This window comes from Garra rufa, chromosome 18, assembly GCF_049309525.1.
Source record: "Garra rufa chromosome 18, GarRuf1.0, whole genome shotgun sequence".
Classification (NCBI taxonomy): domain Eukaryota; kingdom Metazoa; phylum Chordata; class Actinopteri; order Cypriniformes; family Cyprinidae; genus Garra; species Garra rufa.
In genome coordinates this window covers 21,205,170-21,219,281 of record NC_133378.1, presented here as the reverse complement: position 1 = coordinate 21,219,281, position 14,112 = coordinate 21,205,170, and the positions used below count along the sequence as shown (strand labels likewise).

Below are 14,112 nucleotides of genomic sequence, written 5' to 3'. Positions count from 1 at the left end.
GGAAAAGCGCCATATGTCTGTTGCTGTACACATTCCTGTTCTACCTTACATAATCCACATAAACAGACATTTATTTTTATATATTAGATATTTATGCCTGCCATACCTTTTTCCTGTCTTCTTCATTTTCTATAGGATCCACAGCACAGCAAGGTTTTGCATACAGCATGAAGTCAAAGCGTGCATATTTACAGAAACCACAGGCATTGCACAGGAACGGGTCCTTCTCATCATAATTAATGGATCTGGAAAATTCAAAACAGACAATTGCGATCTTTCAGTACAATTCTGTGAGTTATCTTAGTTTTTTTGTACCACATCCAATTCATGCGTACCTGCACTTATGGCACTGATACACATTCTCTCCACAGTTGCCACAGACTCCTGGGTTGGCAGGGACAGAGGCGCTGCAACGAGGACACTGCAGGGTCTCTGTAGACGCCTGGTAGTTCTCATAGAAATCAGAGAATTCAATCATCAGGTTGGAGGCCACAATGGGGAGAGGAAGGTCAATCTTCACTTCAGTTTGGCCCGGGGTCAACTGCACCTTTTTAGCTTTGTGCCAGCGGGCAGGTCTGTGAACACAAATTTTTAAATATTTTAATGTATCATTAAATGTCAAAAAAGTTACATTTTTAAGAGACTGGTTAGCTTCTTACTTGTTCTTCAGCTCTACAATGGCCTGTACGGTCCTGTTGTTGTAGTAGAGGTTAATCGTGCGAACCATCTTGGTTCTCTTGAGATCGCCAATCTTCACAGTGACTTTGCTGATAGTGTGGCTGCCAATCAGTTTCACCACTTGCTGAGTGGTGGTGTAACGTGTGTCCACTTTGATAGATGAGAGTTTGATGTTCTAAGAGCACAGGGAATAAAGTAGACTGACATTTAGAACCATAGCAGATAAAACAAGCATTTAAAAATCATGTCATAAACATCACTCACAGAGAAGGGCACTTCAGGATTGTTGCACACCAAGCAAGGATCACTTTCCAGGTAAAATCCATCAAATTCCACCAGTCCAGAAAGGGTGCTGAGAGGGTAAGTGTGAAAAGATGAAAAATTCAGGATTGTTCTCATAAACATGACCCAAAATATAATACAAACTAGTCCAATGAGAGCATGCTGGGAAGACTTACTTGTATATGTTTGAATTGGGATGATTGGTCAGGATGTGGTTCTGTGCCCTCAAAATTTCTACAGCCTTTTGAGAGTATTCCTTCAGCTGGAAAACACAGAATTGAAACATTAGTTGCAAACACTCATACTGACATTTTAAATTTGTAAGTAACTAACCTATTACACTAGCCTGGCTAACGCCAGACCACGTTATGACTTCGTCATGATTCGTGGTCTGGGAACCACATGTTAATTTTCTTGTATTTGAGGCGTGGTTTACGAATGCCCAGAGCCGTTTATTGGGCGCTACGAATGTCTATCAAATGCGCCTGTGCGTAGCTCATAGCCAATTGTTTCAATCATACGTTCAAAAGTTGCTCTTTTTTCAAAATAAACTTGCGTTCTAAACTACTTAGAACACTATCTAAGGGGCCGTTCACATGTCGCGTCTTTTGCGCGCTAAAGTTCGTTATTTCAAATGTAGACGCGCGGTATGCGCGCGCATAATGGAAGCGACGCGCTCGCGTTTTCCATGCGCAAGCTACAGAGTGATTTGGAAAGGAGAAAGCGACGCGCCTAGCGTTTTCCACGCGTTTTTAGGCGCGACATGTGAACGGCTGCATTGAATGATAACTTGCTTAGCAGTGTGTGACAACCACCCTACAATGATAAAAATCCATTTAATCCCATTTTTTAATCCCCAAAAAATCTAAACAGTTTCAATTATCAAGCCGTTCTGATTTGACATCATACTGCTCAGGCCCCGGCCACGACCGCTGATAGACTGTAGTACTAGCATACTTTCATTTTTTAAGTTTTTTGTTGTTGCATGTAAAAGTGAACATAAGAGTCTTCATTTTCTCCTGACATAAATTTGTTTTTGATGGTAACGCACCGCCGAATACACAAAAAACAGAAGTGAGGGACAGACAACCATTAAGGAATTTTAACCAAAGTATGTTGCAGACATTTCATGAAAACCCTAAAGAATCATACCAACTTGTGGAAAATGGGAATCCAATGTCCCCCTTAAAAAATCCTATCCTATTCTGACTCTAAACTTTGAAAGCCAGTGTATTTTTAACTATAGATCAAATTCTACCCAGTAATTTCATAGAAGAAAAAAAAAAAACATATTCGAGAACCGCTACCTTCTTTTCCGTCTGAGGTGTTTTGAGGGAGAAGTATCCGAGTAGGTCGACAAACTGAGCTGCTTTACGCCCATAAGCGGGTAGTTCTGGCCAAATGGCCCACATCAGGTCGAGCAGCAACTCCTGCTGGGATTTGTTTGAGTTCCTGCAATGCAAATATTCATTTGATTTAACACAATGGAACTTCTGGATCAAGCTCAAAGCAGGACATGAGAGAGTGTGTTGGAAGGTGCTTGGATATAGTAGCTAAGAACCTGTAGATATGCAGCGTGAGGCAGTGGGCTTGCCAGCGAACAGATGAAGAGTTGGACTCGAGCAGGAAGCAACGCAGGAACTGAATAAGTGTCTCCTTATCTGCAAATTTATTGAGCTGACTGACCAGAGCTGTACATAGCTGATCTTCTTGACTGCCAGCACCATCTCCTGGAGAAAACACAACAGGAACATTGAAAAAAGTGCAATAGAAGTGTTTTTTCTGATTATTAATCCTAAATGAAAGTGGTTCAATTATCAAAAATCGAACCTTCTTTGTCTTTTTCCTTGTCTTCTTTCTTGCTCTTCTTGCTGGATGATTTGCTCTGAGAGGGCTGAGATGAACCTCCAGAACCTCCACCTGAAGCTCCAGAGGAGGAAGCCGCAAGGACTTTACTGCCACATAAAGCGCAAGAGAGCAGCTGCAGCAGGACTGGAGAAACACCCTCATCCACCAGGAAACTCACTTGCAGCAGGAAGTACAACACCGCTACACAGAGAGAGAATTTGATTAGTACCACAAGTGACCTTACAACTAAGAAAACTAGAATAGCTAAGCAGTTATTAAACTGAAAATGTAGAGTATGATGTTAACGCTAAGGTCATCATTGGCTTGATTACTAGGGAAAGCAAGAAATGCAAATGCATAAAGGAAAATGTAGGACAAATTTTCCACTTACAGTCATCCTTCATGCAGAATTTCTGCCAGTTGATAGTCCTCTGAGTGGCTATTTCAGCACATGCTTTAAGGTGCTCCATCTGTGTAAAAGGAAAGAAGTTCATGCAAATCCGAACTCAAAGAGTAGTAAAATTCATAGGGCATCACGCAAACCTGTTACTTACCAGACTAATGAGCGTGTCGTACTGTAGAGCGGAGCCAGATGACGCAGTGACGATTCCTCCCCTCTGGAAGATGCCCTGCTCCTCCAGAAGCTTCTTGATGCCCCGCACATGGGAGTCAAGTGTGTGGAGATCTCTGAGTTGACGGTACTTCTCTTTGGATCCGCAGATGAACAGCAGGAGCTTCCTTACTTGTCGCCTCACAAACGGCGTTTGCTGGATCATCAGATACTGGAAGATGATTAAAGAAAGTTGATTCATGCTAAATTATTCATTGAAAACTCTTCAGCACAGGTCAAAAGTGAATGAGGTGCATTACCTCTGACAGGAAATAGAACCAGGAGTGATCAAAGATTGGAGGTGGGATGCGCGGGTTGGCGTCGGCAATTTTCTTGATCTGGTACGGGAGTCGGAGGACCATCTCGGTGAGGAGCTGAGAGTATGCTTCAAACACATCAGCAGCGTGGCCCTGAGAAACACACCCATAATTTAATAATCATGACTTTAAGGCAACACATATACAAAAAGAGCAAGCTTTTTAAGATTCTGCCTGTACCTTGACATACTGCCGCAGGAAAAAGGGGCTCATGTCTGGGGGAGAAGAGGAAGTGTGGGGTTTTAGGAGCTGACTGGTAGCTGTCGGCTCCTCATCGCCCTGCTGAGTCTTCCAGAACTCCAGCAGTGATTTCAGCACATGCAGGCAGTAGTCTATCGCTCCCATGCTGAGCAGAGCGGTAGCTGTTGCGTTAGAGATGAGAGAAGACGACTGGTGGAAAACAGAGATGAAACTGAATTATTTAACAGTTTTCACATTTACAGCTGTGGCAAACTGAACCTGGTAGAAACATGGAAACAACAATATTAGAAATGTACACTTCCTGAAGCAAAAGTGTTGAATGTTAAGGTAAGCTTATGTTCAAGGCAGGAAGACTAATCTAAAGTCAGTATGCTAACAGATGTAAGGAAAAGATGGCCAAATGCCAATCAAATAGTGTGGCTGCCAATCAATAGCCTCTTTCACACATATAGTCTTCATAGCAAATTACAGGTAAATTACCATTAACCCTTGTGCATTGTTCACATTCACTACCCTCTCGTTATGTTCGTGGATGAAAACATCCACTAAATTAAACTAAAATTTATCAGATAAATATTTTTTTGATTTTTTTTTGCATAAATCTGTTAATCAACCTCAGTCCTGATCAAATCTACCAAATCTTTTGAAAAAATTCAGGATTTTGACTCTTTAATTGGCAAGTTCATAAATGATGTCACTGATTTTGGAAAAAAACACACAAAAAGACTTATTTTCAATATAAAAGGCAATCGTGGACTGGATTTTTTTTAACCTTTTGAACAGTCTTGGACATGTGAAAGATTAGTAAGAAGATTGGTTTTCATCCATTGTTAGTTTTGGCGCAGCATCAGATTTTCTTTTTTTCTTCCTCATTTATTGTTCGTGGCTGTTTTTGCCCCATTGACTTCCATTATAACCACCAGTGTGAGAGAGACCTCTGTGCACCTTGATACATCCGAGAAAATCAAAATAAGCACCTCAGCTCTCAGAACTATATGGTAAACAAAAACATAAATATACTTACTTTGTTTTTGTTTACCATATAGTTCTGAGAGCTGAGGTGCTTATTTTGATTTTCTCAGATGTATCAAGGTGCACAAAGGTCTCTCTCACACTTTCACACACTTTCACACACACATACACACGCACACTATAATATGTCGTTATACTCCATAGAACTCTATGTAAAACTAAGCTTTTTTTTGCAAAGGCCTATCCTAAAGGGTTAATGGGGCCAACTGATAGTCAACAGTAAAATTTACTAATTTTATCTCTTCCCAACAGGGAAAACCACAAACAATCAAGAATTCATCATTATATGGTGTCATGGCTTTGCCACGAATAACAAATGAGGGAGAAAAAAAATGAAAATCTGATGCTGCGCCAAAACTAACAATGCATGAAAACCAATCTTCTTACTAATCTTTCACATGTCCAAGACTGTTCAAAAGGTAAAAAAAAAAATTACAGTCCACAATTACCTTTTATATTGAAAAGAAGTCATTTTGTGTGTTTTTCTTCCAAAATCAGTGACATCATTTATGAACTTGCCAATTAAAGAGTCAAAATCCTGAATTTTTTCAAAAGATTTGGTAGTTTTGATTAGGACTGAGGTTGATTAACAGATTTATGCAAAAAAAAAAAAAAATTATCTGATAAATTTTTACAGCAGTTTAATTTAGTGGATGTTTTCATCCACAAACATAATGAGAGGGTAGTAAATTTGCCCAGAGCTTTTGAAAAAATTCAAAGCATTTTCTTAAAATATGTGTCAAAATAAGATTTCTCACAAAAAATCATTTAATTTGCTTTAACAGAGAAAAAGTTGTGGCCAAATTAAGACTCAACAACGTCCCCAACAACACGTAAGGGTTAAGAGATCGTGTGAACATGACCTTTTAAAAAATACTGGTAAATTAATTCTGGCATTTTACCAGTATGAAAAGTTCTAACATTACTAGTAAATTATCGGTAATGTGCAGGCACAAGTTCAGAATGCACTGGGCAAATCATAACACACTGACGCAGATGACACATTTACTTGCACTGTTTATGGAAGTCAAAGAAATGTATCTAATCTAAAGTCGTCTAGTCTCAGCCTCAGACGTCACGCCCACGGAACGTAGGCTAAACGTCTGATGCATATGGTACGCTTAACTGGAAACACTTCAGGAATTTCGAAGTCGTCATCTGATTAGTTGAACTTGACCGGATTTCCGGAAGACGCGAGTGTCGCGTTTATTTTCGGTCCGCCGGGAAACAAAGCGCAGACTGATTTACTCGGCGTTTTGCTAAAAGGTGCTTATGCAGACGCCATTGTTGTTATACACATATGCGACGTTCGCGAACAAATTACTGACTTACTGCTTGTTCTCCCTCTTCTTCATTAACTTTCAATGCTGGTTATTTCAATGACTGACTTGTTGCACGCCAGTCTATTGTTGTGGGGGCATTTCCATGCACAGAAACGTGACGCTGAATGAAACAAACTGTGATTGGTTGTTTGACATGTAGATCAAACGGTCTTATGGGCGGGACTTGGCCAATGAAAGCTGCCATGAGTTCCAGACCTTCAGCCGTCAGTCTGAAGGTGTGGCTACGCGAGACTAAAAGTTGTCTAATATACAGTGTCTCTGGGCCAAAAGCAGTTGCATAAATGAGAACAGTGACACAAATTAAAACATCTTTACAAACACTGATCGCCTATACCACTACATGTTTACAAACACAACACCGGGAGGCACAGCTGTTTAGAGGTCAATTCTGGTTAATGATGTCCCAGACTTTACTGGTATTTTGAAACTGATGTGTGAATGGTGCTTTACCGGTAAAAGATTTTATAGCAATTTTACAGCAACTTACTGGTATTACTGTGTGAAAGGGGTTATTGTTGTCAGGGTTATTTTAAATGCTGTACATGTTATCAAATGTAAATTATTGGCAGATCTCAAACTTTCCTAAAATTATACTTCAATAATAATACATTTTCTAAAAATAAATCAATTAGAAAATAATTTTAAACATTTACCCCCGGTTTCACAGACAAGGCTTAAGCCTAGTTCCAGACTAAAATGTAAGTCTGAGTTGTTTCAACTAAAATAAAATTGCACTGTTTGATCTTAAAATATATCAGTGCCTTTGTATTGTCTTAAGATGCACACCAGTAATGTATTTTTGTAAGCATGTTTATAAAAATTACTTAATTGTCCTAATTGAACTATGGCCTAATTCTGGCTTAGCCTAAACCCTATCTGTGAAACCGGGCCTTAGTTTCTTAAAGAATTTAAATCTTAATCTCAAATAATAACTGTATAAAGTTCACAAAAAACCAAAAACAAGAATTATTGCTTTTTTTCCGCAAAGATACATTAAATCAATGTCAATGTTCTATTAACCGAAGATTGCTATAAAACTATATAACTGTTTCAACAAAAATATTAAGCAGCACAACCATTTTCATCATTGATAATAATAATAAGAAATGTTTTTGACCACCAAATCAGCATATTATGAGCCTAGTGAACGTGCAAATACATAAGGTGGAATTCCTCTTCATATCAACTCCCTCTTAACGAAATTTTTGTAGTTACTGTCACATTTGTCATAAAGCTCTTTGTGTTCAGACACCAATGAGACTGGCAGCTCTACATTTATCTTGCATCGATGCATCTTCTTCGTCTACTTTATCGTTAGATATCAATGTCTGCTCAGCAAGACCATTTTTTTTTAAATGAGCATTAAACGTTCCCGGTGTGCACAGGCCTTTGAGGAAAAAAATCTTAACGACTCCAAATCTCTGAATATTAGTATGCTATATAGTTTAATTCTTAGGCTTTGTGGTTCAAAAAGCACTGTTTTACCGGAGTGAAGTTGAGAGTTACCTCAGAGGAGGATTTTGAGCCAGACTTGGTGCGGGACATGAAGACACTGAGGAGCCTCATGATGACCAGGTGCACCTCGTTTATGGAACTGCGCTCATTCTTCTTTGAAACATCCTGAAAACCAAAAACGACAGTCCATATTCTGTTTCCACACAGGAAAAATGCATTAAGTGAAGTTCTCTCTTAACGTAGTCTCACCTTCTTGTGCATGCCGAGCTCTGCGATGAGCTGGGCCAAAAGGTCGTCCAGTGCTCCCTTGTCTTTCTCATCCTCTCCGTCCAGATCTGTGGTCAGCATGAGGATGACTTGCATGTAGGGGATGGCTTGAACTCCACCTACAGTGTGAAGCTGGGACAGGTGCTGCAAGAGACGCTCCAAGAGCATCAAACGCACCATGTGCAACCTGGAAAGAGGAGTGAGATGGTACCTAAAATGTATTTTATTTTAGTTTATAGTAAGAGACTATAGTAGTGTTCCATCATGCAGACAGACCTGTTGCTGGTGTGGATGTCTCCTTCCGTCTCTCCTTCACCCTCTGATCCGTCTCCTTCATGCTGGGCTGTGGTGGTGCTGATGGCTCCTGTGCTGGAGCTCACGCTGCCAGGTCCTGCAGGGTGTCCTTCAACAGTCGTGTCCCCATAAGCACTGCTGCGGCCAGACACTGAAACACAAACATCATCCTGAGTGAATGAAACTCTCCAAAACAATCTACGTTCGAAAACATCAGACAAATAGTCAAAAATTGAGTCTTACCATTGTGTTCTCCTGCAACAGAATCGATGGCGCTGCCGCCACTCTCAGAGCCCACACTGCCCCCGTGCTCGGCGGGAGAGGTGCGCAGCGTGGAGCCGTCTGTGGCCGCTGTGCTCCCCTCATCATCCGAGGCTGGGGCTGAAAGCATAACCAGAGCTGTTACAGGAAAAAAACAGCAGGCTTTGCTAAGGGGGGTTTCTAAAGGTGCACACGAACATATACATAGAAAAACAGCCATATGTTTGAAAATGATTGTAATTGGAAGGAACAATGGCACATGGAGGGATGACAAGAGGAATGCTGGGTGAGCATGCAGTAAGCATGACAGAAAGTAGGGGTGGAAAATCTTTTCAAAATATTGTATCAGAATCTTATAGCACAATCATGATCTAAAGCTGAAATCTTCCCAATTTTGGGATTTACTATTGAGAATATCCAGTCAGGGAAGAGAAGAAATTGTCGATAATTGTTTTGTTTTCTTTGTGCAGAAAAAGTATTCTTGTAGCTTCATAACATTACGGTTGAACCACTGATGTCACATGGACTATTTTATCGATATCCTTACCATCTTTCTGGGCCTTGAAAAGCTCTCTGATTTTATCAAAAACATCTTAATTTGTGTTCAGAAGTTAAACATAGGTCTTACGGAAATGAGTTAGTAATTGACAGAATGTAAAGTAAATGATAGAATTTTTATTTTTGGGTAAACTATCCCTTTAACATTATTACGAGGGGATAAAAGACCACGATCTCTATGTTTTGTTTCAAAAGTAGATTGCGGCCATCTTCAAGATCATGATATAAAGTCAGATTGTCCACCCCAAATTGAAATAGTGTCTTGTGGAGAAATGGGTGCAGTTACCTGATGCAGTGGTGTCTGAAAGGGTTCCTGCGTCCAGGGATGAGGAGCTTGGGGCCTGACCGGATAGACCCAGGCTCTGTAGACCCAAAGCACTGCTGCTGCTCCCTGCAGACACATATGACAGACACATTAGATACCGGATGATCAAATGCACATCGGCAAAAAGTCTGGAACAATCAAGTTTTTTAATGTTTTAAGAAAAAGTCTCTAATGTTCACCAAGGCTGCATTTATTTAATCAATACAGCAAAACAGTAATATTGTAAAATATAATTACAAAAAACTGTTTCCCATTGCATATGTTTTAAAATATAATTCACTCCTGTAATGGCAAAGGTGTAATGACTGCAGAAAACTCAGCTTTGTCATAACAGGAATAACATATATCTTGAAATACATACAGATAGAAAAAAGTTATTTTAAACTGATTTATTTTACAATTTCAGTCATTATACCATATTTTTGATCAAATAAATGCAGCTTTGGTGTGCATAAGACACTTAAATGTCCTTTTAGAGGACAGAAAAGTGTAAACTGACCTTGCTGGTCTTGTTGCAGACTGAGAGCTATAGCCAGCTCCACCATGGTCTCATCATCAGCATCTGGAGGGATGTCCAGCATGGGTGGGAAGCCCTCCGCCCCTGCCAGCAGTGCTTCAAGAGGAGAAGGATTCCCATTGTTCACATTCTCTGCCGTCTCCAGGACCATAGACTCGGACTGCAGAACAAAACAGAGAGGAGAGGATTACATAACAACCGCCTTCTTTACATACAGTAGTTTGGACAAAGACTTATTTTAAAGCAACTCCTAAATCTCAAATATAGAAAGTGTTCATTACAGATGTTTCACCAGAGGATTTTTTGGGAGCTAGCCCCAAAAGGAAAATTTTGTCATTACTCACTTACCCCCATGTCGTTTTAAACCCCTAAAAGCTTTGTTCATCTTCGGAACACAATTTAAGATATTTTGGATGAAAACCAGGAGGCTTTTTGACTGTCCCATTTACTGCCAAGTAAATACCACTGTCAAGGCCATGAAAAGTAGGAAAGACGTTGTCAAAGTAGTCCATCTGACATCAGTGGTTCAACCATAATTTTACTTTTTGTACGCAAAGAAAACAAAAAATAATGACTTTATTCACAGAAAGTATCCTCATAGCCCAGCAAGCAATTTTTGGTCTAAAAGACGCCTATTAGCCGTGAAAACACAGCCCAGACGTCTAGGCTAAAACAAGTTTGTATTTGGGCTGTCAGTGAAAATTTAATAGACGTCTAAACATATCCCAATATTAGACAAGTCATCAATTAAAAACCATAAAACCTTGTAAACGTTGCTGAGTTTGCTTACAGGATGGAATATCATACATCTAACTAGTTATTTTGCCAAAAAAATAGCATGCAACCAAATTCAAGGTTATTTGGGCTGGAAGTGGGTTACACATAGCCGGACTATATCGGGTTTATAGTTAACCCAGACAGTGAAATGACGACTATTGCTTGCTGGGAGCTTTGTAAAATTATGGGTGAACTACTGATGGCAGATGGACTGTTTTGACGATGTCTTTCATACTTTTCTGGGCTCTGACAGTGTTATTTACTTGGCAGTCAATGGGACAGCCACAAAGTTCCCGGTTTTCATCCAAAATATCTTAAATTGTGTTCCAAAGACGAATGAAGCTTTTACGGGTTTGGAACGACATAGGGGTAAGTGAATAATGACAAAATTTTCATTTTGGGGTAGAGTAACCCTTTAAATACCTGAATTGGACTTTTTAGTGTTCTCAGTTTACATGAAGCAGCAGGTCAGCTCATATTTGTGCATCAGTATTCAAAGCTGTGTATCCATTTGGGCAAAGTTAGTTGGTTTTTGTTATTTTCTGTGGCAAAATCTCCAAGATGCTTCAAGAAACCTACCTGCAAAGCTACCTGAAAAACTATGCGCAAGTCTACCTAGAGCAAAATCTACTTAATTTTGATGGCATCATCATTTTACATTTTTACACATGTGCCTATAACTTTTAACAGTACTGTAGCTTTGCAAATAGGTTTCTTGAAGCATCTTGGAGACGTTGCCACGTATTCTGGATTTAGTCTGAGTTTTTTCTGTTTCTTTATGTCATTCCAGAGAGACTGGATGATGATGAGATCAGAGCTCTTTGTGGAGCACTGGCTGTTGTCAATCTCACTGGATTATTACAATTAATGGCAAAATGAATGTTTGGAAATGTAAACTGATATTTCCTACTGACACACTTCAGCAAAAGATAGAAATGATACAATGATTTTTTTGTTGGTGAAAACACTAGTAAACTAAACTTTTGCACAGTCCTGCACATACAACATCATCAGACATACTTGTTAACACTAAGTGTCCAACAGCTGGACTCATAGTGGTTGCGAAACTCACCACCATCTCAAAGTCTCCGTGGTCCACCTCGCTTTGCTCTTGACTCTCCTGCCTGCCGCCTTCCCCTCCTGTCATGTTGGAGGGCTGCATCTTGTCATCCGCATCGTCGTCGTCATCATCATCTTTATCTCCTAGGATATGAAAGCACAGCAATGCATGTTATGGGGTTGATTCATTGTGAGGTGTTTGTATGATTCACAAGTCACAAAGCTGAAAGGCACGGCTCGTACCCATGGGCGTGTTGGAGCGTGGAGGAGAAGGCAAGGTCACGTGTCTGCGTTTGTTTCTGGGTCTCAAAACTCTAATCAGAGCCTGTTTGCAAGCAAAGCTCACAGAGGTGTCCTGTAGACGAGAAAGATGTGAGAATTGCAATATTGTTTTCAAAAAGCAAAGATTATGGAGAAGAAACACAATAAGATACATACAGGGCAGAGCAGCATCTGCATGTAGATTTTAGATGCCACATTGATGTAATCCAGCTCACAGGTGCAGTAACCGTGAATGATATCAATCAGTGCATTGACTGTGGCTTCAATGTGAGTTAGGCCTAAAAGAAAAAGGTAGAAACATGTCAGTTACCTGTAAATAAACTCCTAGTGTGACTCAAATCAATAAATACCACCCCCTGTGTGACTATGTACCTGGCAAACAGGCGGGAGCCAAAAATGCGTTTTTGGGTTTGAGAGCATGAAGCTTCCAGAAGTTAGTGACCAGCTGCATGATGAAGCTACAGCTCTCAGGATCAGCTTGTTTTAGTCCATCTTTCCCATCATCACCAACATCTGTGGAGAAGGAAAACTGACGTTATTAAGAGGCATGTAGAAGGACAACAAGATGAAGAATGTCTAAGAGGTTTAATGGGAGTACCTGTGTCTGATTGAGGAAGTCTGGATTCGGTGAAGTGCACAAGGTTGTTGGGTCTCATTATGGCAATGGAGCGGGCTGTAATCACCAGCCTCTGGAACACATCAGGGTCCAGCTCCTTCCCTTCTTTACTACTGCTGTTCAAACACTGCACTGCGTTGCTCAGCAGAGACTGATCCTAAACACAGATTAAGCAATGGTGTGAAAGCTGAGCTTAATGATATGGTGATTCGTGTCTAACACAGGATAAAGTTCTGATCAGCAGTGATCATGTTTGTACCTTGTGGTTGTGGTAGGCTGTGCGGCTGGTGTGCAGGCTAGCCAGAAGGCCTTTGGTCTGCTGTTGTACTCCAGCAGGAGTCGGGATGGACAGGAGGAGAGTGGCCAGCTCTAGAGCTGCAACTTTATTTTTCTCCTATAAGATTATAAAGATTGAAATCCACATGTAAAAGCCAATTTAATTTAAATCAAACAGAAACAAATAGAAAAACCTCTCAGCCAAAAACTGTATTGTAAGTTTGCATTAAAACTATTAAACAGGGCTTTTGTAAATAAAATAAAATAAATAAAATACAAAATAAATGATAAATGTAAGATGAAAACTGAACAAAAAAAGTAATAAATTGTAATAATAACCAGAAGTTGGAATACACCGAATGTTCGGCAACTGAAATTATTCAGACGAAATTAGAAAAAAAAGCTCTTTCGGTGTTCGGTGAAAAGGCCGAATAAATTATACAGAACAATGATGTGACACAATCAAATAGAGGTGCACACATGTCGGCAGTATGGAAGCATTTAAAACAAAAAAAATCATTAAAAGCGCCGACACTCAGAGACTGTTTAGTATCGTGTTGCATGTCGTCCATGAGAAGAGAAAGCGGTGGTTGTTGCTGGTTACTGTATGATGACTGAAATCACGAGATGGCCTTAAACCATTTGTAAATAAATTACAGAACTTCATGTTGTCTAATACACACACAAATTGTATTTATTCTGACAGAGCTGCAGGAGCAGCTGTTGTTCTGTAAAATAAAAAAGTAAAATAATGATAATCATTACAACAGCTCTATTAATACATTTATTATAACATTCTCCTTTGCTCAGCAAGGCTGCATTTATTTGTACATTAAAAACACATGCCTACTTCAAGAAGGGGGTCTTAAAAATGGCCAAAGAATATTATTTTACAAACTTATTAATTTTAAGTTAAATTGTGCTTTGTTGGTAGGCTATAATGTCTACTAGAGTGTTAAAATGTTCAGTTTAATAAATATTTTTAAACTGTTGTTTTGCAATTGATTTTTTTTTTTCTTTGAAAAGCAAGACAAAACTGTAAAAAGCAAATATTGGCTATTTAATTTATGCAATGAAAAAAAAAAAAAAAGGCAAAATTCATGGGGAAAAAATT

The 14,112-nt window shown here is 39.6% G+C and overlaps 1 protein-coding gene across 1 annotated transcript in view; it reads right to left on the bottom strand.

Moving 5' to 3' along the window:
• The window catches only part of ubr4 (ubiquitin protein ligase E3 component n-recognin 4), a 72,873-nt gene that overhangs the window by 22,452 nt on the left and 36,309 nt on the right, over positions 1-14,112 (bottom strand). The window contains exons 52-75 of the mRNA XM_073822608.1: positions 12,982-13,116; positions 12,705-12,879; positions 12,479-12,619; positions 12,263-12,384; positions 12,068-12,179; positions 11,838-11,968; positions 9,971-10,148; positions 9,433-9,537; positions 8,571-8,708; positions 8,310-8,478; positions 8,016-8,220; positions 7,818-7,931; positions 3,916-4,125; positions 3,679-3,828; positions 3,363-3,590; positions 3,200-3,278; positions 2,791-3,009; positions 2,522-2,690; positions 2,268-2,412; positions 1,137-1,222; positions 943-1,030; positions 660-853; positions 336-575; positions 107-245 (exon numbers count right to left, since the gene is read on the bottom strand). Coding sequence (XP_073678709.1) covers positions 107-245; positions 336-575; positions 660-853; positions 943-1,030; positions 1,137-1,222; positions 2,268-2,412; positions 2,522-2,690; positions 2,791-3,009; positions 3,200-3,278; positions 3,363-3,590; positions 3,679-3,828; positions 3,916-4,125; positions 7,818-7,931; positions 8,016-8,220; positions 8,310-8,478; positions 8,571-8,708; positions 9,433-9,537; positions 9,971-10,148; positions 11,838-11,968; positions 12,068-12,179; positions 12,263-12,384; positions 12,479-12,619; positions 12,705-12,879; positions 12,982-13,116 — 3,672 coding nt within the window. The remainder of the gene's footprint in view (positions 1-106; positions 246-335; positions 576-659; positions 854-942; positions 1,031-1,136; positions 1,223-2,267; positions 2,413-2,521; positions 2,691-2,790; positions 3,010-3,199; positions 3,279-3,362; positions 3,591-3,678; positions 3,829-3,915; positions 4,126-7,817; positions 7,932-8,015; positions 8,221-8,309; positions 8,479-8,570; positions 8,709-9,432; positions 9,538-9,970; positions 10,149-11,837; positions 11,969-12,067; positions 12,180-12,262; positions 12,385-12,478; positions 12,620-12,704; positions 12,880-12,981; positions 13,117-14,112) is intronic.